Source organism: Barbus barbus (assembly GCF_936440315.1).
Source record: "Barbus barbus genome assembly, chromosome: 28".
NCBI lineage: Eukaryota > Metazoa > Chordata > Actinopteri > Cypriniformes > Cyprinidae > Barbus > Barbus barbus.
The window spans coordinates 18,082,051-18,107,181 of NC_136756.1; the positions used below are offsets into that span (position 1 = coordinate 18,082,051).

General features: G+C 36.7%; 2 protein-coding genes across 2 annotated transcripts; both read left to right on the forward strand.

Moving 5' to 3' along the window:
• Positions 1-590: 590 nt before the first annotated feature.
• Positions 591-3,180, forward strand: LOC306848735 (heat shock 70 kDa protein 1-like). The gene is made up of 2 exons (XM_079383471.1): positions 591-673; positions 963-3,180. The coding sequence occupies exon 2, from the start codon at positions 989-991 to the stop codon at positions 2,903-2,905; it is 1,917 nt and encodes a 638-aa protein (XP_079239597.1). The 5' UTR covers positions 591-673; positions 963-988; the 3' UTR covers positions 2,906-3,180.
• Positions 3,181-3,963: 783 nt separating this feature from the next.
• Positions 3,964-23,317, forward strand: LOC306847728 (voltage-gated potassium channel KCNC1-like). Its single transcript, XM_079381853.1, has 4 exons — positions 3,964-5,170; positions 17,325-18,267; positions 18,637-18,831; positions 20,867-23,317. Exons 1-4 carry the CDS (start codon positions 4,553-4,555, stop codon positions 20,932-20,934), a joined length of 1,824 nt encoding a protein of 607 aa, XP_079237979.1. The 5' UTR covers positions 3,964-4,552; the 3' UTR covers positions 20,935-23,317.
• The last annotated feature ends 1,814 nt before the right edge of the window (positions 23,318-25,131 follow it).

Genomic DNA, 25,131 nt, shown 5'->3' on the forward strand with positions numbered 1-25,131 from the left:
ATATCACAAACGTTTTTCTATCATTGGTAACACGTTAACACCATTTTTTTTGTTAACACCAATGCAATAATATTGCAAAAAGTGAGAATCTGGTGGCCCAAAAAAGACAATTCGTTCTTGAGCCCATTTAATTGGCCTATTTTGAACTGTAGGCTAAAAAGTACAACGACTATGATTGGTCCATCATGGCCACCGCTGAGAAATGTAACATAAATCAAACGACAAACAAGGGTTTTACATTAATAGAACGCTTTAAACAACAATATACTTCCGAATAATAACGCAGTAATGATCTGTTTTAAAAAGCAGTTCAAATAAAAATACAGAATTTGAAAAGAAAAAAGTTAATTATAATTTCAAACATCGTCTAGCCCCGCCCACCTGTTGCAGTAATCAAGGTTCTACCAGCTTCTGTTTCTATATTTGGAGCGCTGATGTTTCTTTGCAGTATGTACGAGAACATCAGCGCGAGCCTGGAAACTTCAGGACTCAAGTCAGCCTCTAAAGTTACCGCCAGAGTCAAAAGAAGTCTAGTCTTTCTAGAAGCAGCATGGGCGGTATAAAACTCTCAGTGTCGCTCAGGCCGAGACAGTCGAGACAAGACAAGCAAACTGAAGCAAAGCAGAGCTGAAGAGTCCTCTCTCTGAAGCGCAAGAAGAAACTCACAAGATCTGTAAGTGACTCTTTGAGTTAACGTTGATATCATATATATATATATATATATATATATATATATGTATATGTTGTATATTTTATATCCACATTTAAAATTAAAATATAGCTATAAATTGTATGTAAAATTTTTGCATTATTCAAGAGGTTGTTTATAATAGGCTTCTTATAGATGGTCAGTAATATTTTATATCGAATATATTTAATTATTAATTTAAATAATTGTATTAATAATAATAATTGTTATTATTAAATAACTCAAGATTGATTTATATCCCTTTGTACTGCAGGTGACATTTAACTATTGATAATCAAGATGTCTAAAGGTGTGTCCATTGGCATTGATCTGGGAACCACTTACTCCTGTGTGGGGGTGTTCCAGCATGGCAAGGTGGAAATCATTGCTAATGATCAAGGGAACAGAACCACTCCAAGCTACGTTGCTTTCACAGACACAGAGAGACTCATCGGAGACGCTGCCAAGAACCAAGTCGCCATGAACCCCAACAACACAATATTTGATGCCAAACGACTGATTGGAAGGAAGTTTGATGATCCAGTGGTCCAGTCTGACATGAAGCTTTGGCCCTTCAAGGTAATCTCCGAAGATGGCAAACCAAAAGTTCAAGTTGAGTACAAAGGAGAGACTAAGACATTCTACCCTGAGGAGATCTCATCCATGGTCCTAGTCAAAATGAGAGAGATCGCAGAGGCCTACCTGGGTCAGAGGGTCAATAACGCTGTCATCACGGTCCCAGCGTACTTTAATGATTCTCAGAGGCAAGCAACCAAAGACGCGGGGGTGATCGCCGGATTGAACGTGCAGCGAATTATCAATGAGCCCACAGCTGCTGCCATTGCCTACGGGCTGGATAAGGGCAGGAGAGGAGAGAGGAACGTCCTGATCTTCGACCTGGGTGGAGGCACCTTTGATGTCTCCATCCTGACGATTGAGGATGGGATCTTTGAAGTGAAAGCCACAGCAGGAGACACTCACCTGGGTGGGGAGGACTTCGACAACCGGATGGTGAAGCACTTTATTGAAGAGTTTAAGAGGAAGTACAAGAAGGACATCAGTCAGAATAAGAGAGCAGTGAGAAGGCTTCGCACAGCCTGCGAAAGAGCTAAAAGGACCCTCTCATCTAGCACTCAGGCCAGCATCGAGATCGATTCCCTGTTTGAAGGCATTGATTTCTATACTTCCATCACAAGGGCTCGCTTTGAAGAACTTAACGCTGAGCTCTTCAGAGGCACGCTGGAACCAGTCGAGAAGGCTTTGAGAGATGCTAAAATGGACAAGTCTCAGATCCACGATATCGTTCTTGTTGGTGGCTCCACCAGGATCCCCAAGATCCAGAAGCTTTTGCAGGATTTCTTCAATGGCAGGGATCTCAACAAGAGCATCAACCCAGATGAGGCGGTGGCATATGGAGCAGCGGTGCAGGCCGCCATCCTGATGGGCGACACCTCTGAAAACGTTCAGGACTTGTTGCTTCTGGATGTGGCTCCTTTGACCTTGGGTATCGAGACTGCGGGAGGAGTCATGACTGCTCTCATCAAACGCAACACCACCATCCCCACCAAGCAGACGCAGATCTTCTCCACATATTCTGATAACCAACCAGGCGTCCTGATCCAGGTGTTTGAAGGTGAGCGGGCCATGACCAAAGATAACAATTTGCTCGGCAAGTTTGAGCTTACTGGTATCCCACCAGCGCCACGAGGCGTACCCCAAATTGAGGTGACCTTTGACATCGATGCCAATGGCATACTGAACGTATCGGCTGTGGACAAGAGCACAGGGAAGGAGAACAAAATCACCATCACCAACGACAAAGGTCGACTGAGCAAAGAGGAAATCGAGCGGATGGTGCAGGATGCGGAAAAGTACAAAGCCGAGGATGAGGTGCAGAGAGAGAAGACTGCAGCGAAGAATGCCCTGGAGTCTTACGCCTTCAACATGAAGAATAGCATTGAGGATGAAAAGCTGAATGGAAAGATTAGTGAAGAAGAAAAGAAGAAGGTCACTGATAAGTGTAAGGAGGTTATCACTTGGTTGGAGAACAATCTGCTGGCTGAAAAGGAAGAGTATGAGCACCACCAGAAGGAACTGGAAAGTGTGTGTAATCCAATCATCACTCGGCTCTATCAAGGAGGAGTTCCTCCTGCAGGTGGCTGTGGATTCCAAGCCCAGCCTGAATCACAGGGCCCCACCATTGAAGAGGTGGATTAAAGAGGAGAAAACTTTCCTTAATATAGTGCAATATTACCTTAAGTGTTAAAGAAGATATGCTGGCCTTACTTACTATGATAAGAGCTAAGTTGTTTTATATCTCGTTTGTCAAATGTGCATGAATTTATATGTTGTAAGACAACTGTCTTTCAGCTGTGTCAGCTGAGAAATGAATTAATAGAGTGGAATAAATTAATATGGAATGTTTTATTATAATTTATTATATGTATTTATTATTTACATGAATAAAAATGAAATGTCCATTTTAAGTAATGAAAACCAACGAATCCAGTGATTTCTTTCTCTATATTGAAGAAAGCAAGTTAGAAAATGCATGTTAAACCTGCTCTACTTTACTTGTACACTAGGTGACGTTGTAAGACAAACGTAAACTAACTTGGATACCTCAAATTCAAAACATCAGTTTCTTTATATTTAAGTCTTTAATTGTTAAAACAAAAACAATTCTAGAAAATCCTTAAATGTTCTGTAATTTTCTATATGATGTAAAAATTAATATCATTACTTAAATATATATATTTTAAATGCCCTTGGACCCATTTTCCCTCACTTGATTGGACTCAATGGACCCTTTCACATTCCTGAGTTTGGAAACTATCAGGGTGAACTCCTCCTAGTAAACTATAATAATATTTTTTATTTCATTATTTGCTCCGTCACCAAAAAAAAACACTTTCCAAAGGAGGATAAACAAATAGAACGAAAGAAATACAGAACGATTGATTAAGGCTGTCAGATTATAGAAATATATCAAGATAGCAGCAGGATAGTAAAATACAAAATATAGCCTTGTTACAAATACACAATAAATTAAATTAAAATATAAATAAACTGTTAGATTTACGATGTTAATGCTGAAATGCGTCATCGTAGACCGTGAAAAGGGGTCCATAATCTGATAAACTGAAGCTTCTCCTGTAGTGTACTAATCGTACGTGATGCAGCGCTGTAAGGGTTACTGTGGCGCTGGAGCATCATCATCATCATCATCCTCCTCCCATGGGCTGTGTCGTCTTCTGAATGTCACAAGATGCAACAGATCTTTTCCAACAAACTGATGATACCGTCTCATCCTTCGCCAACAGACGATTTGGCCTGATATAGATGTATAATCAGAGTTAACATCGCAGACATTATTCGGCAAGGTTGCGCTTTTATTTCAAACTCACCCGTTGTTATTAGGAATAATGTGCGCGCAGGTGACAGCCGGGTGTGATTTACTAATTCAACGACAAGGTGACCAGAGTTTTGAAAGAGATTAAATTGAGAGTCGCTTTTAGAGTAGTCTGACTTTTATTTAAACTAATCTGTTTTTATTTGTAAACATTGTGAGAAATGCCTAAACGCGCGTAAATGCCAATTGGGTCGTGATACGCGGACGCTTTGCTCGTGTTTTTGTGTTTAGCATCGTGTCAAAGTGCCCATGAATGAGGAACAACGCAAGCATCCACCCATAGACTGAGCATCTGGGAGAGTTTCTGCGTTAACAGGTGGTTCTTCGCGCCTCTGATGGTCATGTTGACGGCGGAAACTCTCTACAGTTGTTCGACTTTCGTAACTGACGACAGCTGCGCAGGTTTAGAAAGCCAAGAGAGTTACTAGGTAAAAGCCTCTCTACCTAAATCTATGATCAGCTCGGTGTGTGTTTCGTCGTACCGCGGGCGCAAGTCAGGCAACAAACCTCCTTCCAAATCATGTCTGAAGGAAGAGATGGCCAGAGGCGAAAACTCGGAAAAAATCACCATCAACGTCGGCGGCACGCGCCACGAAACCTACAAGAGCACCCTTAGGACCATACCGGGCACGAGACTCGCCTGGCTCGCCGACACGGTCCACCAGGTGAACCCGGATTCAGACACAGGACAGACGCCCAGCGCCAGCGAGTTCTTTTTTGACCGACACCCGGGCATATTCGGGTATGTGCTGAACTACTACAGGACCGGCAAGCTGCACTGCCCGGCGGACGTGTGCGGCCCTCTGTTCGAGGAGGAGTTGGCGTTTTGGGGCATCGATGAGACTGACGTGGAGCCCTGTTGCTGGATGACCTACCGCCAGCACAGGGACGCAGAAGAGGCGCTGGATATTTTCGAACCGCCAGACCCGGAGGATGCGGAGGATGACCAGGACATGCCCAGACGATTCGGCATTGAGGACAGCCCTGACCGCTCCAGGGGATGCTGCGAAGTTTGGCAACCAAAAATATGGGCGCTCTTTGAAGATCCATATTCTTCGCGTTCAGCCCGGGTAAGAGAACGCACATTACACGAATAGCGGGGGGAAATAAGACCTGTACATTTTCTTTTGCAACAAACGGCAAAGGAGATTCATAACCTTTATCAGAGGTCAAACTAAAAATCAAGTGAGCAGGGTTTTTTTTTTCTGTTCATTATATCAATATATAGACTATACAGCATAGATGTGGTTAGGTTCACTTTTTGTTCTGTAAAAACAAAAAAACAAAACAAAAACATGTATTGGTGTTTTAAAGAACTCAGAAACCAGAACAATTAGGCCTATTTGAAGACCCTATAATGAAACTTTCATATCTGTTTTAATCTCCAAAAACGCTTATACAAAGAAAGGTATTAAGATGTCAAAATGAACCTTTATTTCAAACAAGGTCCCAAATGATGTTATTTCTTGGGTGGCACAATTTTAAGGATTATTATTAGTAGTAGTTGTAGTATTTGTAATGAGAGAAAAAAAAAATCAAAAAATGTGAAATACAGCTAAATATCACATATTTGGTAATTAAAAGTTAATCATTACAATAATTTTAAATTACAATGAACTGAATATCAATTTAACACATTAAGTAAAAAAATGTTGGATACAGTTGCAAAGGTGAAGACCTCTGAGGCTGACAGGCATTTAATTAGTTTAAAACTACAGTTTTAAAAATAAAGTTTATTTTTTGGTGTCTGTGGTTCCATGAAGATCCTTTAACATCCATAGAACCTTTCCATTACACAAAATGTTATTTTCAATAAAAAAATAATGTTTTTAAAAAATGTTTTAGAATGTTCTAAAATACTTACAAAGAAAGTTCTAAAGAAAAGTTTTTTTAAATGTTCTTCACACGAAGACAAAAAGAGGCTATTTTAAGAACTGGCCACCTAAGGTTTTTTTGAGAAACCCAAAAAGGTTCTTTCTATATGGCATTGCTGTGAAAAAAAACAACCTTTTGGAAACTTTATTTTTAAGAGTGTTCCTGCTTGACTGATTAGTTTTGTTTTAGTTAATAGTATTAGTATCTATTAGTTCCCCCAACCTACACTCTGGGGCAGTACCCTTTCAAAAGGTACACATTTGTACCTTTTTTACGGCTATAAGGTGCACATAAGTACCTTAAAGGTACATATTAGTACCTAAAGTGTACATATTTTGTACTTTTTCTACTTTTCTGAGAGATATGTGATTAATAATGCTTTTAAAAAAAGTAATAATGGAACAACACTGTTCATAATATGCTTACCTAAATTAGAAACGTTGACAAAAATTAAATTGCATCTTGCAGTATTTAGTTTGTTACGCACTTCTAGGTGATGCATGCCAACAGGTGTTGTATTATGGCCATTAGAGCTTTCAGTCTTTACTCTCAGTCTGTAAGTCAGCTTTAAATGAATGTCATGATCAGATCATCCTTACTCTGTGGTTAGCGGAAACACAACCAGCTTCAACTGTCTATTGAACTGCACCTGTCTCACGCTGTGGCAACATGCACTCACCCAGATGCCACCTGCTCTAGTGTTAATGTGTCACACTCTGATGTCAGATGTGTGAAATCCTCTCTTGCTGTGATGGATGAATGTCACTTACAGAACTTTCTGAGATGCCTCAGAGACAGAATGATTTATGTTTAATTAAAACTCTTTCTGTGCCATATGCCCACTTATCAGAAGTGTTCAAAGTTGTGCAGCATTCAAATATATGTCTAAATGACTCCTTTATTATAGATTGGTGATTTACTAGCAGATAAATGCACTAGAATTGCCTTAAACCAGCCCTTGACCAGAGGAGATGTATTGAGGCCTGTGTTCTGTGATCTTTAGAATTTGAGACCCAGTTTTAGGCAAGATTCAATCTGTAAGAGTAAGAGAGCATAATAGTATAGTGATTTTAAAATGTCTGTATGTCAGTTTGAAGTCCATCAAACGATGATGGGATGATGGGCAGGAGCGACTCTCAGCAGGTAATACTATTAGAATAAAGTGTTTTATCCCCATTTACAGTCCTTTAGCTGGTTGATTGGTTTGATTTATTTGTATTATAATGTGCTCTGTCCTTTCTCACATTTTTACAGTCATAAATTGCTCACCAGTGCATTTACTTGATCAAAAACACAGTAAAACTGTAGTATTGTGAAATATTAGAATTTAAAACCACCGTTTCTATGTTAATATATGTTAAAATGTAATTTATTCCTATGATGACAAACCTGAATTTTCAGAAGCCATTACTCCAGTCTTCAGTGTCACATGATCATTCAGAAATCATTCTGAATATCATGTGATATCATGATAAATATTGAAAACAGTTGTGCTGCTCAATATCTTCAATCTATATTTTTTTCCAGTATGCTTTGATCAAGAAAGTTCAAAAGAATAGCATTTATTTGAAATATAAATCTTTTGTAACGTACAGTAATAATTGAATGTGTCTTTGTGGAATAAAAATACAACAAAAGCATAAAATAAAAGTATTTAAAATATGAATTTCTTACTCAAACTCACCCAGGGATTTTGTTATCACATCTATTTTGTGAGTGAGTGCATTTTATAGCTAATCATATCTTTCATATCTGTGTTCCGAGGCACATTTCAAGGTTGGATTCAGTTGTAATTACATCACAAGCAAGAGCACCCTTGGCAGAGCATACAGTCTCAGCTGTAATGACCTGTTTAAATCGGTAATGTGAAAGCTTTTTATTTTAGGGCTAAATCTCTGTTACAGTATTGAACCCTGGACATTTGGCTACTTTATTTTGACCGAGAAATCAATTTCTTTCCTTAGGTGATTAATTGCTTTAGTTGCTTGGCACAGAGGTCACTTAAAAAAAACAATGTTGTCATACAATGTGTTTCTTTTTTTCAGGGTGCAAAACAGACATCAGGTTTCATTGATATGCAGTGTGTTTGTCACAGCTGAGATGCTTTGATTGTTAACATCTACACACAGCTGAGTCATTGCCTTGAGGCCCATCATTTCTTCATCATTGTTAAGCTAGCTGTTTGTTTTCCTAATTAATTTAGATGATTTCTAGCATACAGGCCTGACAGACTAAATGTGAATTAACGAAAACCAGTAATCAGGGAGAAAGAGGTGAAACAGAACAGCTACACCTTCTGAAGAATAAACCTCTCAGAGCAAACAAGATATCATTATATTCCAATTGCTCAGAAATGACAAGGAGCAAATGGTTGGGCTTCTTGGACCCTGCTATTCTTTGGCTCTCTCAATTATCTCTGCCTAGAGAGCATTATGGGCTGCAGGGCTCATGTTACTATATACTGACGGCTGCTCAGGCCAGCTAATACAGTTAGAAAGGAGGAAAAGCCATCTGGGCTTTCATTAATCACAGGATCCAAACGAGATTGAAACATGGCAAAACAATCATTTTCCTAAAGAGTATTTTCATCTTGTTTTCCAATAGAAATATCAACATTTACTTTATTTATTAAAAATAATAATTTGACCCATATGTAGGCGAAGAAGTTGGTAAGTTAAAGGGATAGTCAACTCAAATATGAAAATTCTGTCATAATTTACTCATCTTATTGTTTTATGCTGAAAACAAACGATGATTTGAAGAATGATGGTAACCAAACAGTTTTGGTTCACACTGACTGCCATTGTATTTTTTGTCCATACAGTGAAAGTCAATGGAAACCAAAATTATTTAGTTACCAACATTTTTCAAAATATCTGTTTTTGTGTTACACAGAAAAAAGTCAGATTTGGAACGACATGAGGGTGAGTAAATGATGATAGAACTTTCATGTTCAGGTGGACTGTCCCTTTAAGCTGTTCAATAGCAGTTGATATTTGCTGGAGGTGTCTTGATTGGTTTTGTTGGTTTGGTGAGTGTTTGCATGTGAAATGTAAGCCCTACCTCATAGATCCAGCATTACATTCTCACCGTCATGGTAATTAATCAGTGACCAGGTAATTGGCCTATAGGGCAGACACTGTCTGGATGTGTCGTACTAGGCATTCTGGTAGCATGATTTTGAATAGTTGTGTGTATTAAAAAGCATTTTAAAGGGGCTTTAGTGGAGAAATTATGGACTGAACTAGGTCTGCATGATTTAGGAGAAACATTTGGCCAACAGTGTGGTGCTTATATGTCAATATGACTAATAATTATTATTATATGTTTATTATTAATATAAAAACTACAAAAATATGGACTTCATTAGGACAACTTTAAAGGCGATTTTCTCAATATTTCGATTTTTTTGCACCCTCGGATTCCAGATTTTCAAATAGTTGTCCAAATATTGTCCTATCCTAACAAACCATACATCAATGTAAAGCTTATGTATTCAGCTTTCATATGATGTAAAAATCTCAATTTCAGAAATTTGCCAAATATTACCGGTTTTGTGGTCCAGGGTCACACATATTAATTCTTTAAAAGTCACAGCCTTCGTGATTTTGTAATCGCACTAAGCTAAATCGTGATTTTGATTTTATTTCGATGAATTGTGCAGCCATATTGACCCTTAATCTCGAAATCATGTAAACTGTGTGCTCAAAAAAATAAATTAAGTCATAAGAGAGGCTGTAAATATGAACAGACGCTATGAACGTTTAAACAGAAGACTCAAGCACATATTCATTGCTGTAGGTATCTTTCTAATAAAACATCAAATTTATTCCTGCACAAGTTGGAATGCAATGTGCAGTGCTCTGCAGTCTAAGCCTTATATGAGCACAATGACAGTGTGTAAATAACAGAGTAATGTGTCCAGCATTTTCGTTGTTATATGCAACAGAGTTTGAACAGGATGGCTTTGTCTGTTTAGAAGTGGGGTAAACCATTTTGTGTTTAGATAAACCAAAATGTAGATATCCTTCATAGGCTAAACTCGCTCACAGACCTATACTCACAGCTTGCTGCCGTGAGATGTTCACTGCGGTGTTTTGTAATGTTGGGGCTGATTGTGTTTGAGAAAAACACTTATAAGATGTCAACTTGACCACAAAAAGTAATATTTAGTATTTATAACAATGGAGAATAAAGAAATGTAATACTAACTTTGCAACCCATTTTATTTACATAATGTGTTGTATTTCTGAGAGAAACAGGATATTAACTGAGAAAAGGGTTGGTGAAATCAGTTGAAAAAGGAAAGTCATTTTATTAGTGGCGCAAGTTATTACATTTTGATGAAAGACCTTATTTGTTCTTTGTAATAATGCGCACTGATGAATCATTCAGAACAGTGGCAAGGCTAAGGGCCAAGGTGGCACTCGCCCACTCAGACTGAAGGCTGGTCCACCCAATCAAATCAGATAGAATTTTTTTTTTTTTTTTTTTTGTGGGAAAGAAAAATATCCTGCATACATAATAATAATAAGAAGAACATAAGAACTACTTGCTTGTGTAAACATAATGAGAAGTAATAATGTCCTGGATGAGCACTGATCTTCTAGTTGTGCACTTCATTTCTATTGTATTCAATGGTATATGCAAGAGCTTGACCTGAGCAAAAAATCCAATCCAAGCTGAATTTCCAAATTCAATGTATTTTCAAATGTTGTTGGAAAAACGCTGCACCATCATCACGACACAATCAGATGCCGGATGTCCTATAGCTTTAGCAAATATATGTGATCCACTATGGTTTACTAATGTTTTGTGAAGCTACAAACCACACGGGCCAAAAGACAAATCTGTGTACTGTTTATATATACTGTACTTGTAAAATTATGCTTGTTCTATTCATCATACTGAAAAAAATGATTAAATGAAATGCTTACGAATCAGCATATGCCACATTACAGGAATGAATTTCATTTAAAAAAGAAAAAAAAAAGTTATTTTAAATTTTAATAATATTTTACATTATTAATGTTTTTACTGTATTTTTTAATGCATATATTGGAGACATTACCGACCCCATATTTTTGACAGTTATGTGTTAAGATAAATAGGGTTACTTTGTTTTTATGTTTTTTTTTTGAGGATTTATATTTGATTGGTATCATTGTTTAATTAAATTATTATCATATAGAAAAAATAATAATTATATGAAAATATAACAAAAACATTTGTAGACCCCAGAGGGGACACATATAATACTGATAGTTTTTGTTGCTGAATTGTTTTCACAATTATCTTGCACAGTGACAGGCTTTTACGAACAGAAGAAATTCAAGCTCGAGGTCAAGGAGGCCAAGCGCAGAACAGCTTGATTCACAATTTAAATTATTCACCACTTTCATTCCTGGCCTGTGGTTTATCTGACCCTTGCATGGGTCCATTGCACTTGCATGTTGCTGCTGTGACACATTGTGCTGTTCTTGCTATCAGAAATGAGCATTCGTAAATGTACACACAAAAGCCAGTGCAGTGAAATGTATCAAATGCACAAACACTGTTGTTCATGCAGAGAAAAGACAGTCTATTGAGTCTCTCTGGAGAAATGCTTGGCATAACAACTCATGGGCTTCTGGCTCTGGACTCGGACTTATATGACAGACAAAATAATAGTGACTTAATTCATCCCTGGTGTATGCGATTGCTTTCGTTCCTTACAGCCTGGAACATTAAAAAAGGACAGAGGGAATTTCGTTCTTGTCAGTCAAAGCTCATGTCATGGTTCACTTGGCATATGAAGCTCTGATAATTATTATAGTGTATTTCTAAAGATATTTATTTATTTAAAAATATTTCTTATGTAGACCTGGCAAGTTTGAAGTACGAGTGAAAAAATATTATAAATAATGATCACTAATATTTTTCACGTTAATTTTGGTTGACTATTCCATCACTGGTGTTATTTTAGCCCCTAAAAATGAATCCCTAGCAGAACATATAGGATATTTTTGCCCATGTTCACTGAACAACACAATTACATTTATATGCATTTGACAGACACTTGTATCTAAAGCAACATACATTGTATTCTAGGTACTGTATTTAATGCATTATTTGAGAATCGAATCATTGACGTTGGTGTTGCTACAGCACCGTTCCCTACTGTTTAACTGTGGGATGGCGATTTCAGTGTTATGTTTTTGTAAAAGTTCATGTTTAAGTTTAAGCAATGGAAAGTCATTTATCCAGACCTAGGGATTCAGGTTCAGAGACTAGCATTAACACCCCTCCCCTGAGGATTTGAATGCCAGTTTATATTTATCCTTAATTCTATATTTTGAGTCTTCCTGCAATGTTTTTTCTTCTTTGACAGCTATGGGAGGCCTGAATTATTTTCCATGGAAACTTAATGGTTAAACAATAGGGTTTGCACATACAGATGGTCTGGAATGTGACAGCTGCACTATGGGTAAATGTCTTTGTGAGGTGTGACTAAATGCTAAATGAGCTGGAGGCTCCTGTAGTGAACAGCTGGTACGGGAGACGGATCTAAGAGAACGCTCACAGACACGAGCAATACGTTCTCTCTTCAACCCTATTTTTCTCTCTCACACACACACATACACTCAAAATTTCAAAAGTTCAGGGTCAGTAATATTGATCAAAAGTGGCAGTAAAGAATTTTATTTGAAATTTCTATATAAAGACAACTGTTTCCAACATTGATTATAATTAGAAATTTTGCTTAAGCACCAAATCAGTATATTAGAGCGATTTCTGGATAATGTGACACTGAAGACCGGAGTAATGACTGAGAAAAATTCTGCTTTACCACCACAGGAATAAAATATGACGTTAATGTTTTACTCCATTTTTGATCAAATAATTGACTTTGTGAGCATAAGGTACTAAAAAATATATAACTTTTGAACAATACATATTTGTCCTACTCTTAATGAGTAACATCTGGATGTGTAGGACACAAATGTGTTTATGTACATTTCAGCTATCAAAGTTACATTTTTCATGATGTAACCTGAAGATTTCACAAGCTGTTATAGTAAAAAAAAAACGCTCAAGTGTTAATGCTGCCAGATTGATTTCAGTGAATCACTCAACAAAAATAGTGAATTCCTCGTCAAAATGAACTAAGTAGATCCCACATAACAATCATTGTTTATTTTTATGATTAATAATAAATGCCATCTGGCCTTCATGTTAATATATTTTTAGCACAGTGTAACAACCAGAACTTGTCTGTGCTTACTACTGTTACTGTACAAGATCTTAGCTCATATTTTCATATTCCTGCTTTTATGCATAAGTCGCTGTCAACGTACTAAACATGTTGCATTGAATATATGAGAGCAGCCTTTGTTTAATGAATTAATCTCAATAGGATGTCTTTATGATGTGTGTTCTGTCATGTGATATAGTGCTGGGTAAATGTGCATAATGACCCATCCAGTAATTTAAAACTCCACTTAAACTGTTTGTATTCAGCACTCTGAAAGGTTTTGTTAATGTTGTAACAACAGCACTCTACAGGGTGTGAGAGCAGCTCGACTCAATTATTTTCCCATTTCCTCATTAGAACACAAATATATTTAGCTAAGAGTCCCTTCCTACGGAACAATGCCTACCACGTTAAGGAAAATATGGTGTTTGCTCAGAATTATGGTCATGAAGAGCCGATATGAGTGAAGGTGCTAATATAAAGGCCTGTTCACACCAATGACAATAATTTATTTGAGTTTTACAGTAATAATTGTTATAATTTAGAGTGAATAGTAGTGTCCACACCACAGCTATAATAACAACATGGAGGAACAATATTGTTAGAATCACGTTCAGATTGTTTTTGTTTTTAATAAACAGATGGTAAACAGGTGTGGATGCTAATATAGTTATTGTTATAGTTATATTTTAACAGTCGTCTTGTTGTTCACGGACCCTTAAATCCGAGAATGCTGCAGATCCATTGATTTTGTGGTGGAAAATTCCTAAAAAAGTTTGTTATAAAGCACATTTAAAAACAACCTAAATGTTGACCAATGTGCTGTACAAAACATTAGAAACAATCCATAAAATAAAGAATTACAATCAACAAAGTAAAATGCATATCGTAAAAATTCATATGTTGTTAAATGCCATAGATGGAAAATAAGATTTAAGCTTAGATTTAAACATAGAAAGAGAAGATACAATGTCCAGTGCCCAACAGTCCAGTCAGTAGCAGAAAGAGTGCAACTCTCTTCATGGTGTTGGTCTTCGGGGATGCAAGTGTGTTTTGTGGATGTCGTTGTTGAACGAGTAGTGCCAAATTCATTTATTATGAGTTTACTGAGGCAAAAGTTGTAGTTAATGGTTTGTTAATAGAGTCTTAACTGTATAACTAATATCATGGCCCCAAACAAATATCAAATATCAATTTTAGCTTTAAAATTATTGGAAATTTTACACTGAACAGGCTCAACATCAGTAAATACTAAATGATGTTAAAAGTTAAAAGGATTTGATTCAGCCTTGTTATTATTGCTAGAAAGTTCTCCTGAAGAAGTGCCTTTTAACACAGACGCCCTCGCTCACTCTGCCCACATGTGTTCTCATATAATTACCACATTTGCATTTTAGCTGCTGAAAAAAAAGATTCATGTGTTCCTGAATAGGAGTGAAATTGTTGCTGGTTTGAATCAGAGGGCTCTTCCCTTGTTGTGACCACTTTGCCATTGATTAAAGCTGATTAAAGTACTCAATACAGCACTTTAATCAAGGGTGAAATGAAAGGGCTGCTGAAACAGTTCCCAGTTCCCATTGCTATGTTTTATTTAGGGTCATACTGGGTTCTTTATTTATAAAGTTAATCTAGGCTCATTGAAAATTTGAATAATGTCTCTACCTAGATTCTTGGAAAACTCATTATTCCTTTTATGATTGCAGAGGCAGATAATCGATTAATAGACTTATTTTCATGCCTTGCACAATACTATCTTATGATATCATGACACTTTTGCCATAGTGCATGATTTATAAATGAAAAACAAGTCATGATAAATGAGCTCAAAGACTTATAGATGCAAGCTAAAATGGCATGATTGCTTCAGCCAATGTGTTTTCATCTCATGAGTGCTTTTAACACTGTCAGGGTTGGTTTTAGTGTGGGTTGTACCTTTTAAAACACGAAAGAGCATTAAGCTTTTAGTGCCACTCACCAGACATTTGACTTATTACCTAGAGTAAAAGAAATTTGTGCCTTTTGATCCCGACAACAGTAGGAAGTGCTCTATATGTAGGGCCCTATGAAATCCGTTTTATTTTTCCCAAATTCTATTTTATTTTTTCCCAAATTCAGTTTTTTTTTCTTCGTTTGAATTTTACTGGATTCTGGTTTTTTCCATTTTAATTTTTCTAGACTCTGTGTTAATTGTTAAATTAAAAAATAAACCATTCATCCATTCATGTTTTGTGTGAAGTCTATTCACCAAAGGGTTCTTGACCTGAAAAAGATTGAAGACTACTGCTCTTAAAGCTCTACGATGGTTTATTAATCTTACCAAACCTTGAATTGGCAGCTTGCAGTAATACTGTAGATTAATGAATTGTTAAAATGGTTAAAAGTGATTCTGTCACCATTTACAGTTTACTGCTCCTGTAAGAATGTGTGTAAACATAAATACAATTGATTACATCGCTCTGGGAGCGCTATCGTGCTGCCCATGGGCTTGTATCTCCCTCAGCATGATAACAAGTATCCAACTGTGTGGTGCTGGTGTGACGTGGTTGTCACCACCACCAGTTGCTTTGCTGCTCTTGTCCTTTATCTACATCTTCACATACATCCTTTATCTTTCAGTTACTAAAAAACAATATCATTAATGACTCTGTTTAACAGATTTGCCACTTAGTCCACATATTCATCTTGGCTGCTGCTGCTTTCAGATGACAGCTGACAATTTTCACATAATTTAATTTGAGATAATTTAATTCTTTGCTGCTAATGAAGGAAAAAGAAATGGCCTCCATTTGTTGTAAATTTTAAGATAATACTGTATGTTAACAAGGAAGTGGACTTATATGATTGACAGATAAGGATGGGCGGTATGAGAGAGTTTTGGGTCAGTTCTGCAAGAAGTGTTTTTATGCCTTGTAATAGCATCAACAGCCTAGTAATATATTGAGCAGCTTATTTAAAATGTGACAAAAAACATTAACATTTACTAAACAAAACAAGTCAATTTTACTCAAATATGAATTAAAGTTCACTTAATGAAAAACAAGTTATGTGAACTATCAAACAGTATAATCGTGCTTTGCTTTAGAGTGTATAAAATGTGTTTTTGCAGAAGATTAATATGGGGGTGATCTGTTAGTGTTTTTTGTAATGTTGGGTTTAAGGGGGTTTCTGTTTTGTTGGAAGTTTGGAAGTTTACCTTTATGACAAGGACAGTCTGTTATTAGGTCGAATGATATGACTATTTTTGGCTCAATGAAATTTGTACACATTAATATTTTTTAACATATTTGGTTTAATGCAGTCAGTTTCCTCAAAATGAAATAGTTACTTTGTTGGATTTTACAGTGAGTTAATGCAAAATGTGGGTGAAAACTACAAATATGAATATAAGCTAAAAAAAACAACCCGTTTCAGATTTTGTCATATTATGATGTCATAGTGTGACAATTCTCTGCAGAATCATGACCTACTTCTTCATCTTCACATCTTTGGCCCTGCCCACTGGCACATTAGTGTAATGAGAAGAGAGAGAGAGAAGAGCAATACAGGATCACTGGACTAAAAACAATCTTAGGAAAGTGCTTATTTATTTTCAACTATGTGGATGTTTCAGTAGAGCATTATTTGTTTGTTCGATACATTTCACAGTGGATTCTTTGGTAAATCAGTCACAGTTTCGGTGCAGGTGTGTTGAGACAAGTTTAAGCTAACTCTGCAGGAGTCCTCCAGGACCAAGTTTGGTGAACCCTGGCCTAATTTGTGATCAGTGGTTTCTGATATGTAATTATTCATGTACAGTCAGATGTTCTTCATCTCAAAATCATTTATTGCTGTTTATGCTTCAGTAAATCAAGCCAGTTACTAAACACGGTCAACTACACATTGTTTCTCTTTTATCTCAACAGCTGTAATAGTAAAAATGTAGTACAAGTTTTCCAGAGAGCTCCACATGTAATACGTATTTCATATGCAAAGATGTTAGCCAAATCAGAGGATTTATTTCTAAATCATGATCATTTTTGAATACACCTCAGGAAACTTTATGAAATAATAAAAAAAATGCAGTTCATATTTGCGACTGTTTATTGAGATGTTTAATTTCTGGTCTTATCTTTCAGATAATTGCCTTTGTTTCCCTGTTTTTCATCCTGGTGTCTATCACTAACTTCTGCCTGGAGACCCATGAGGTCTTCAATGAGCTTCGTAATGTCACATCTTCAAGTACTGAAAGCAACTCCACCACTACCCCCGTCATCTCGAAGATGGAGATGGAGCCCAAACCAGTGCTGACGTTGGTGGAGGGAATCTGCGTGGTGTGGTTTACCTTCGAGTTCCTGGTCCGCATCATATGTTGCCCAAACAAGCTTCTCTTCATCAAGAACCAGCTAAACATCATTGACTTTGTTGCCATCCTGCCCTACTATCTGGAGATGAGTTTGACTGGCGTCAAATCCGAAGCTGCCAAAGATGTCCTGGGCTTTCTGCGCGTGGTCCGTTTTGTGCGCATCCTACGGATCTTTAAGCTAACTCGACACTTTGTTGGTCTCAGGGTTCTCGCCCACACCTTGCGGGCGAGTGTGAATGAGTTCTGTCTGCTCATCATCTTTCTGGCGCTCGGGGTGCTCATCTTTGCCACCATGATCTACTACGCCGAACGTATTAGCGCAGATCCCCAAGACCCTAGTGGCTGCAACCACACACATTTCAAGAACATTCCCATCGGCTTCTGGTGGGCGGTGATCACAATGACGACAGTAGGTTATGGGGACATGTACCCTAAGACGTGGCTTGGCATGATGGTCGGTGCGTTGTGCGCGTTAGCAGGTGTGCTTACCATCGCCATGCCAGTGCCTATTATCGTTAACAATTTTGGGATGTACTATTCACTGGCTATGGCCAAGCAGAAGTTGCCCAAGAAGAAGAAGAAGCACAACCCAAACCCACGCATGGTGATGAACTCTGCCTCGTTTGGGAAATCTGAAAGCAACTCACCAAGGAACAGCACACAGAGCGACACATGTCCCCTCGCCGCTGAGGAGAACCTTGGAAGAAACCGCTCAGGTAGAACTTCAAGATTTCCATGACAATAGTGTTTTCTATTGTCAAATAAAACACAATAGTGTTTTCACAACAGTAGGATGAATTAAATTGTTTGATACAATGAAGAGATATACGGCCCATTTTAATGTAGAATTATACTGGGAATAAACTTTGGGAATATCACAGTATTAAATATATTAATATGGATCATATTTTAATCACATTAATCACATTCTTAAAACAAGAATCACCATTGATATTGACTTTGTTTTCAATTTGTTTCAAGCGTAAATCTAACAAAGGTTTATTCCAATTCTTGTGTATTTGCTGCAAGTGAATTGTTATGCACATTGTCATGAACATCAGTTTTTTTGTCTTTTGTCTTGTCAGATTCAAAGCAGAATGGCGATGCTACTGTAACCCTTTCTGAAGAGGAGAGCTGCAGTCTGACCAAGCCGCTCTCTCCGGGCGATAGGTGGACACTTCGATGCTCACGCAATAGAGACAAGCCCATGAAAGAGGCAACTTGCTTCCTGCTAAATTCTGGAGACTTTTCGTGTGGAGCTGAATCCACCATCCACACAGGTAAACAGGAACTGCTAGCTATAGAGTTAGAATCTCACTGATAAATTTTTATATTAAAATCCGTTTTGTTGCCAAATATACACTGTATGTAGCTTTCTATGCCACCTTTCCCTTTATTTTTAAAGTTAAAAACATCAATTTGGTACACTTCAAAGAGAGTTCAAAGAAAAGTGATCCAATTCATTTTTCAGTGTCCAAATTAATCTGGCAGGGTGCCACCATCTAGGAAATTAAAAGGAAACACTATGTATATATATATATATATATATATATATATATATATTTATTGCAAAATGATCAGTAATTAGGTTTGTGTCATTTATTTGGATTTATCTCACAAAAAATTATCAGTCTACTGTACATGCCATGTACAGCATGCCACAATTGACTAATCAGAATAAAGTATTCTGGAGCACAGTAAAATAAATTTATTTTTTGTCAGACATGTTATGTTGTAGCTGACATTTCAAAACTGAGAACAATAGGATGATAATATGACACAAAACAAGAAAGCATCACGACAGACAAAGCATTCTGCAAACCCAACATCCTTCATTACTGGCTGCTCAAATCAGACTTCGACTCAGCCTGAATGACTTGCGCCTCGGCCCCCAAATTCCCTAAAGCTCTGACAGGTTGCCAGCAGTCTATTTCGGGAGATAATCGCTTGATCACGAGCTGCTTAAGCAAACATTCCACCTTTTACATCCCAGAAGCCCCTCTCTCCATTTGAAAGATCAGAAGTGCTGCTAATGTAAAACAGGAGCTTATTAGCACCTGTGGCTGAAGAAAGACAGTTTATTGGTGGGAATCATCATCTGAAATCTGTAATCTGAAATCCAGTTCACTAATGAGTAAATTAATTCATATTTCCATAAATGAATAAATGAATAACTAAGTCCTGTGATCTCATCTATGATCTCATCTTTGTTTTGATTTCCCTCTATTTTTGGAAAATTCAAACAGAGGTCGTCTAAGCCCTTCAGACATTCTGTGACGGTTGATTTGTTGTTTGTGTGAAAAGCCGTGCAATTTTCCTTGCTGATGTGGAGACTGATGCACTCTGGGAATCAATGAGGGGCAGAGCGACAGCAGCTGTGGTCCTGTCAAACAAACAGTGATTACAGGCAATAATTCCTTCACCAGACATAGCAAAGATGCTCCATCTTTGGAAATGTGATCGCTGATGTTAAAAATAAATATGTACGAATGATCCGTAGATCAGAAACTCATGGCATTTCCTCTGTTTGTGTTTATTTGCTGTGTGAAACAACAAATGATGTCAAACACAGATAATACAGATCATAATATTTATAATATATAATAAAATATATAAATTAAGTTGTTTTTTGTACCCCATTGATCAAATTAAACTTAGTTTAAATCATGTCGTCTTAATATCTTATTTCCTAAATGCATTTGTTTTGAGCATATTTAGATATTTTTACTGGAAAATGAAAAGAAAACAAGATTATTTTTTTTGCAGTAAAGACAGAGTCTCCTTGGTTACTGTCCTCTCTCATACAGCGCTGTCTTTTTCAAGTCGACTTCTTTCTTGATTTGTGTGTAATTATGTGGCAAGCCAGTCATCCAGCACTGAAAGGCATCATCTACAGCAGTCCTGAAGTGAGCTACGGATCTGCTTCTGGTCCCGGAAGGCAACGACTTAATTGCTGCTAATAGGTTTCCATTAGCAACATGGACAGACCCCACGGCTTTCCCAGTCTCTGGATTCACTTCAGGGCCTCCAGAAGTCTTCATGTTTTAATAGGCTGGAATCCTTCTCTATAGACAGTAATGCATAAAACTGCAGTGCTGTTGTCTAATGTTTTCAGTGATCCAAATCCCACTACATGTCATTGTAACATTGTTTTTACATTTCAAAGTTTAAAATTTTTTTATAAAATCTTAAATAGTATAAAAGTCTTAAAGGGACTTCAATTTTGTTCCATTTATTTACTAATAACCTTCATTTTACTTTGATTGAAATAGTATGTTTGGTTCAACTTGTTTTCTCTCTGTGTGTCTGTTTCAGAGAGCTGTAAAGATGCGCTCACATCCCCTGCAAACTACACTCAAGCAGAAGTCACTACCCTGACCTGAGGGGGGGTTTGTCCTGATGGGACGAGTGGGTCACTCATCTGGGATGTTAACCAATCTTTCATCTTCTCATCAATCATGCATCGTATTTCTCAGTCAAGAATATGGAACATTTCTAGTTAAATCATCATGTGTGTCTGTCCATTGTAAATGCTGCCAGGCATGTTTTTGCATGATAGAGCATAAGTACTTTTGGTCAAACTGTAACTTTAATATACTTTTTTTGGGACACACAAAGTATTCAAGTAATGACGTCGCTGAAGTCCTCATTAAATCAAAATGGACAGGATCATTTTGAAGCCATTTAAATTTTAGTTGAATCCTAAAAGTTGACAAAATAACTTTTAGTATTATTTTTAGAGACTTTTTAAAAGGACGAACCCTTCGATATGTCCTTCTATAACTTACTATTTCATTGAGGAAATATGTTTAATGTCTTGTCTCCTCATCAAATATGCCTTTATTTGATCAAAAATACGGTAAACATAAAATAGTAAAATTCTGTCCCTAGTAAAAAAGTAATATATTTAAAATACATTTATTTCATACTAAGTATAGTTCAAATCTATTAACATTTACTGATATAAAAAGTTATAATTAAACTTTATTTGGAGTACTATTGTGCATAACGCACATTTCTCAATATTAAGCCTAAAATGTGTTTTAATATCACTATTGATGATGATTGTGTGATCTTTGAATAATATGGGTCTTTAAATGCAAGATATTTAAAGTGTTCCTGATGTATACGTGCAGTAGTTCCACTTTAGCACATTCAGATCTATTTCAGTATATCTTTAGTTGGACTTCAGCACTATTTCTGCACAATTAAAGTACTTTAAGTACAAAATTAGTTGTTCCAAATTAGCAGACTTTAAGTATAGCAGTTTAGTATACCAATTGCGGGTTATTTTTATGAAGTACATAAATATGTAAGTATTTGTTGTATACTTAGAATGAAATGTATTTCAAATATATGTTATTATATTTATTTTTCACTGGGGATGACAATTAAAAAAACTTTTCTTTTTTAATATACATCTAATATATCTAACATTATACAGTAATTACCCTTACTCTCCCTTTTGATTGATTAAATGTGCCCTTAAAGAGTAAAAGTATAAAAAAAACTCTTATGAAACAACAGTGCATATGAAGATCTATAAAGCATATCTCCCAACATGATTCTCAGCTTGTCTTTATTTGGACAAAAGCAGAAAGCAGGTTGTGTCTGTACAGTATCGTTCCACAGGCCAGCTAACACGACTATAAGAATGGCCCATTTATCACTGTACAAAGAACTGAGAACAAGAGAAATACATAAAGATTCAGTTCTTATAAACAAAATTGATTTTCCACAAAGCAACTGTATTAAAGAGCACAGTGGCAGCTGCATGCTTTCGCAACCATCGTTTTCTGTAACCAAACTACATAAAGTTCTGCATTTGAAATCATCAGCCATTAATATTCATAACATCGCTGGTTGAGATGGGACCAAACTCAGAAAACTTTGTTCTGCAATGTTAGTTCACTGTAATCTAACCTTCTTTTGCAAGTACACGCTGTATAACCTGTCCAAGTTGTCCCTACTGTCTTGTAATACTACTAATAATTCTAATAATAATAATAATACAAAAAAACAACAGTGAAATATTTTGTTGTTAAGAGAGGCTCATATTGTTGAGATGTCAATCATGTTTGCACACACATACTCACACACACACACACACACAAAACTTATGTGAGACTTTTTCCAGTTTGTTGTCTGCCATAGTTGCCTTATGTTTCATAACAACAGAGTTGAAGTGCAACACCATGCTACTTAGATCAGAAAATGTAAATATCAGTACTAGTGTATGTAGCAGACTATCACTATCTAGTAAGAAGATGCATTCACTGTCTAGTGTCTAGTTATACAGATTGTTTTCATAATGGTCCAGCAGTATCTGCCTTTAGCCAGTAAACGTGAGTATGTTTGTGTGTTTCAGGGATGGCGTAACATGCTAAAAATGAGGCTCTTATATTAATAGATGATATGGTATACTCTAAGAAAAAAAGATACAAAAGCTGTCACTGGGGCAGTACTTTAAAAAAAGGTATACTTTTGTATCTTATTTACCCCTAAAGAGTTAATTTTAATACCTTAAAAGTACATATTAGTACCTGAAGGGTACATAGTAGTGCATAAATTGTACAGTTTAGTACCTTAATAAGGTACCACCCCAGTGACAAATTTTGTGCCTTTTTTTTCTGAGAGTGTACAGCATTGTAACCTTTGGATGAAGATGCACAATGTTATGTCTAAAACAGCTTTTATTTTGTATTTTGTAGGCATGTGTGTCTATGCATTTCTGCAGGAATACAAATAAAATCTAAATATTGAACTGAGGTTTGCAAGCGCTGTCCCATCCGTAAGGCTGATATCTGAGATGCAGCTGTATGTTTTGGAACACAGTCATTGTGGTGTATTTGATTTGAGAAGGAAAGCCAAAGCCTCAGTGCGTCTGTCTGATCCCAGACCTGAGTTTGTGCCGGCTCCACTTGTACAGTTTTAAACAGAGCAGAATTCACATCCATCTCCACTGCGACTGTGAGAGATAAGGCCCATTAATTACAGTTTAGCTCCTTCCTTCTCTATAAGCATCTTTCTCTCTTTCTCCCCACCCTTCTCTCTTTCTCTTTCTCTCACTCTCTTTTTCATTCCTGTATTCTCCTTGTTTCTTTCCATACTACACCACTTTAAAAATGCAAATAAGCGGCTACTTCTACCTGATCTGACCCTTATGTCAAGTTGATCCACTCCTATTATACTATATTATATTATATATATTTTGCCTCAAAACAAATCTATTTAGACATTATGCCATGAAGCACATTTAAGTTACCTAACAACTTCTATATCAACTCATATTTTTTATTGTAGTTGCAAAAATGCAAAAGTGAAAATGAAAATATGCCACATACCTTAAGAAATTACTTCATAAATAAAATGACAGTTTTGTAATTGTAAAAAGCTCTTTGTTATTTTTTGCAGTGAAGCGATGACTTAAACTTGTAATATTATATGGGCTTTTTTGTGGAATAATTTAAATAAATTTCTAACTGACAGGCAAAATTCAACATTTAGCCTAATGTTAAGATTACAAGATGAACAAAAGAAATGGCCACCAGGATCTGTTTCACAATTGCCTAATACATGTTAAAGATGAAAAGCTATACTTCTGCACTTGTTGATTTATACCCACAGTAAATATGTTCTAGGTACTGTATTCCCACACAGCTGTTATATTCACATTTGGAGAATACAACAATATCTCCCATTCTTCTGCAGAATCCATCAGCTGAAAGGAGTATCAGAAGCACAGGAACTGTTCTGCAGTGAATGATTTAATAGTCTAACATGCACTAAATAACCTCACTGTGTCTAAGGCTTGGAGTGATTGACACGCATAAGCGTTCATGCAGGGAAAGGGGTGGCAGCATTTCATGTGTTCTGTCATCCACTCTCACTCCAATTAATTCCATTGTATTTCCTTCTCTTTTGTTGTCTTTTTTTGCCCCATAAAATGGGTTGTCATGGCAATGTCGAGCGCAGTTACCATGGAGAGCTGCTCATCCGCCACTTCAGCCGGGTCGCAGAAGTGGCCAGTTACGAAAAAAGAAAAAAAAAAACAGAAAGGGAAAATGCATAAGTGGCCAGTTGGTTTCTGGCTTGTTTTCTGGCTGGGCCTGATTGAGCATTTGGGTTTCCTGGTAACAAATGTTTGTTATTGAGAGTAACAGCTGTGACAGACATTCTGTTCTGAGGGCTTGTGACCCATAGAAATGTTCAATCTCTACACAAACAGAGTGTTAGTGTAGACATTTAATATCATGCTGTAAAAGGTAAAAAGGAGCCTGTTTTCACTTATATTACCCTCTGAAAAGTAAAATCAGAGGTAAAATAATGTAGTATATTATATTTATGAATTTCTTTATCAGATGCATAAAAATATGACATCTTAATGGTGCAGTGGTTGAAATGATAAATTAGAGGGAAAATAAATGACCAAATCACCTTTAAGGATGAGACGGCTGTTCTATATATTGGTCAATAACATTAGAAATAGGAAAAACAAAAGCTTATGACCCTGGAAAGGCCATATTGTATCATCTTGAATACATTATGTTCTTAATATCTCCAATGCACACTCACAGACT